The sequence below is a fragment of the Heterodontus francisci genome, chromosome 9 (genome assembly GCF_036365525.1).
Source record: "Heterodontus francisci isolate sHetFra1 chromosome 9, sHetFra1.hap1, whole genome shotgun sequence".
In the NCBI taxonomy this organism is placed as follows: Eukaryota; Metazoa; Chordata; class Chondrichthyes; order Heterodontiformes; family Heterodontidae; genus Heterodontus; species Heterodontus francisci.
Window position 1 is genome coordinate 119,458,746 of NC_090379.1, and position 2,246 is coordinate 119,460,991.

At 48.6% G+C, this 2,246-nt stretch overlaps 1 protein-coding gene across 1 annotated transcript; it reads right to left on the minus strand.

Annotated features, from left to right (window-relative positions):
• Positions 1–664: 664 nt before the first annotated feature.
• On the minus strand, positions 665–1,585 carry LOC137373402 (probable G-protein coupled receptor 139; the record flags this gene model as incomplete). The annotated part of the gene is made up of 1 exon (XM_068038220.1): positions 665–1,585. A coding segment is annotated over one exon (921 nt), but the record flags the coding sequence as incomplete, so codon positions are not given.
• Between the last annotated feature and the right edge of the window lie 661 nt (positions 1,586–2,246).

Consider the following 2,246-nt stretch of genomic DNA (forward strand, 5'->3'; position numbering starts at 1 on the left):
GCTGGCACCTGTGCCCTGCCCTGCCATACTCCCTCACCCCACATTTAATCTTCCCGCTCAGGCCGCCCAGCAGGACTTGTCCAGATGTGAACACCTCCCCTCACCCCTCGGAGAGCGAGAGAGAGATAAACCGCAGGGACAGGCAGAGGGAAGTGAAGGGATGCACTCAATAAAGTGTCTCCAGAAACAATTTTAAGAAAGTCAATTCACGCAAGAGGATTTCCAGCATTTGCGGTATTTTGCTTTTATAAGAACTTTTTTTCTTTCTGATCAAATGTGAGAAGCTGAGAATCGAACCAATGGAGGTGTTGGAGAGATTGTGGCTGCTGTGTCTCCTCCTGTCCTACAGGGGCGCACTATCTCCTGCTGCCGTATTTCCTCCTGTCCTACAGGGGCACACTATCTCCTGCTGCCGTATCTCCTCCTGTCCTACAGGGGCACACTATCTCCTGCTGCTCTATCGCCTCCTGTCCTGCAGGGGCACACTATCTCCTGCTGCTGACTCTCCCCCTTTCCCCTCCCCCTCCCCACTTCCCCGTTGCTGGGGGTATTTTCAGATCTTCTGCAATTCCTGATGTCATTCAGTTGCTGGAAATCTGGGAATAAATATTCCATTCATGGACTGGAAACACTGGGACCCGCCTCTGGTCTGCTCTCAGTTACTTTATGTATTAATTAATTGAAAAATTGATGTAACTGGATATTTCACCGCATTCTTGACTTGCTCTCTGAACCTGGACTGAGTCACCCCATAAATAAATGTATTTGTGCAGCAACTTAAAATCCTCAGCATATCTCCGACTTCTTCGAATATATATTCCGAATTGTTGTAATTCCTGGGATCTGTTCCTTTAATGCTATGATATAAGAAATCTATCACAGTTAACAACCACAGAAGTATGAAGCTGCCGGAGATGGTGAAGAGTAAAATCACAGACTTCCTTCTGCTCTCCATCTCTGGGTCACTGCGATTCTCTCCCTTCCTCTGACCCCTCAGTCCCTTACGGATTTGACTGGCCACTAAAATGTGCCTGACTGTCAGAGCGTTGAGCAACAGAATTAAAGCAAATGGGAGCAGTGGGGTGAAAACCATATGAAACCAGTTAAATCCCACCCATCCGGGCTCAGTAAAACAGCTTGGCTTTGTAGAACAGAACCACGGTACATTGTCAATTATCTCTCCAGGTTGAGTTACAAAGTAGAAGGGGATGTTTTTTAAACAGAGCAGAGTGCAGGTTGTTGCTAGAACCACAGCCGCAGTTTTCTCGGTGCAATATTTAGTTTTCAGCTTCTGGCAACAAATGGCCACAAATCGATCGAAGGAGAAAGTGACGGTGAACCAGACAGAACAGTCTGTGGCTGCACGACGTAGGATATCGATAACACTACACACAGGGGTGATGTCCAGGAAAGATCCCGGGAAATAATAACTACTGATCCGATACAGTATGACATCATTGAAAATGAGCAGTAGATCCGCCGTTGCCATGGACACCAGGTAACGAGTGGTGCAGGTGGAGAGGCCGCACTTTCCCCGGGACAGGATCATAATTGCCAGTAAATTAACTGCAAGAGAGAGAAGGGAAAAGAGACTGGAAATTACTGATCAAACATTCTCCGTGTCTGACCCAGACAGTAAGGGCAGGATTTTAGCACCAAAACTGGGTGGATTGGGGTTGGGATCAGACGTTAAAATTGAAAAATCTCAACCCTGACCCCAGCCCACCTCCAATGACTTCAGGTTTAACAGAATTGGGACAGGGAGTGTGGCAGACAGCTAATCCCAGGAGGCAGGTTGGTAATTTCAATATTTTCATGAACCTGGAAGAATTCATCTGTTTTCCTGGTTTAACTGTGTCCGGCCGGGCATCCCCATTCAACTCCAAGGCCCACACAGTGGGCAGGATATTGTGCAGGAGGCTGGATTCCCAGTGCCAGGCTGGAAAGGGTGGGCGAGCCTCGCTTTTGCATTTTTTCAGCTCCGTGGAGACATTCTCCAGTATTTTGGGGTCAAAGTTTTAAGAGGTGCAATCCCTGTCCCTTTAAAGATTTTATCGGGACAGGGATCCCGCCCCCCCTCCTTCCCCCCCAAGAGTTGCCGGCCATTCAGAGGGCTGGCAGCTCAGCAGTATCAGTCTCCAAGTGCTGGGCTGTTGATCCCCTGGGTATGGGTCTCCTATCCTGGATTGTGCTCCAAGTACTGGGTGGGAGAGGGTGGGGGAAGAGGAAGGATGTCGGATTCCCAA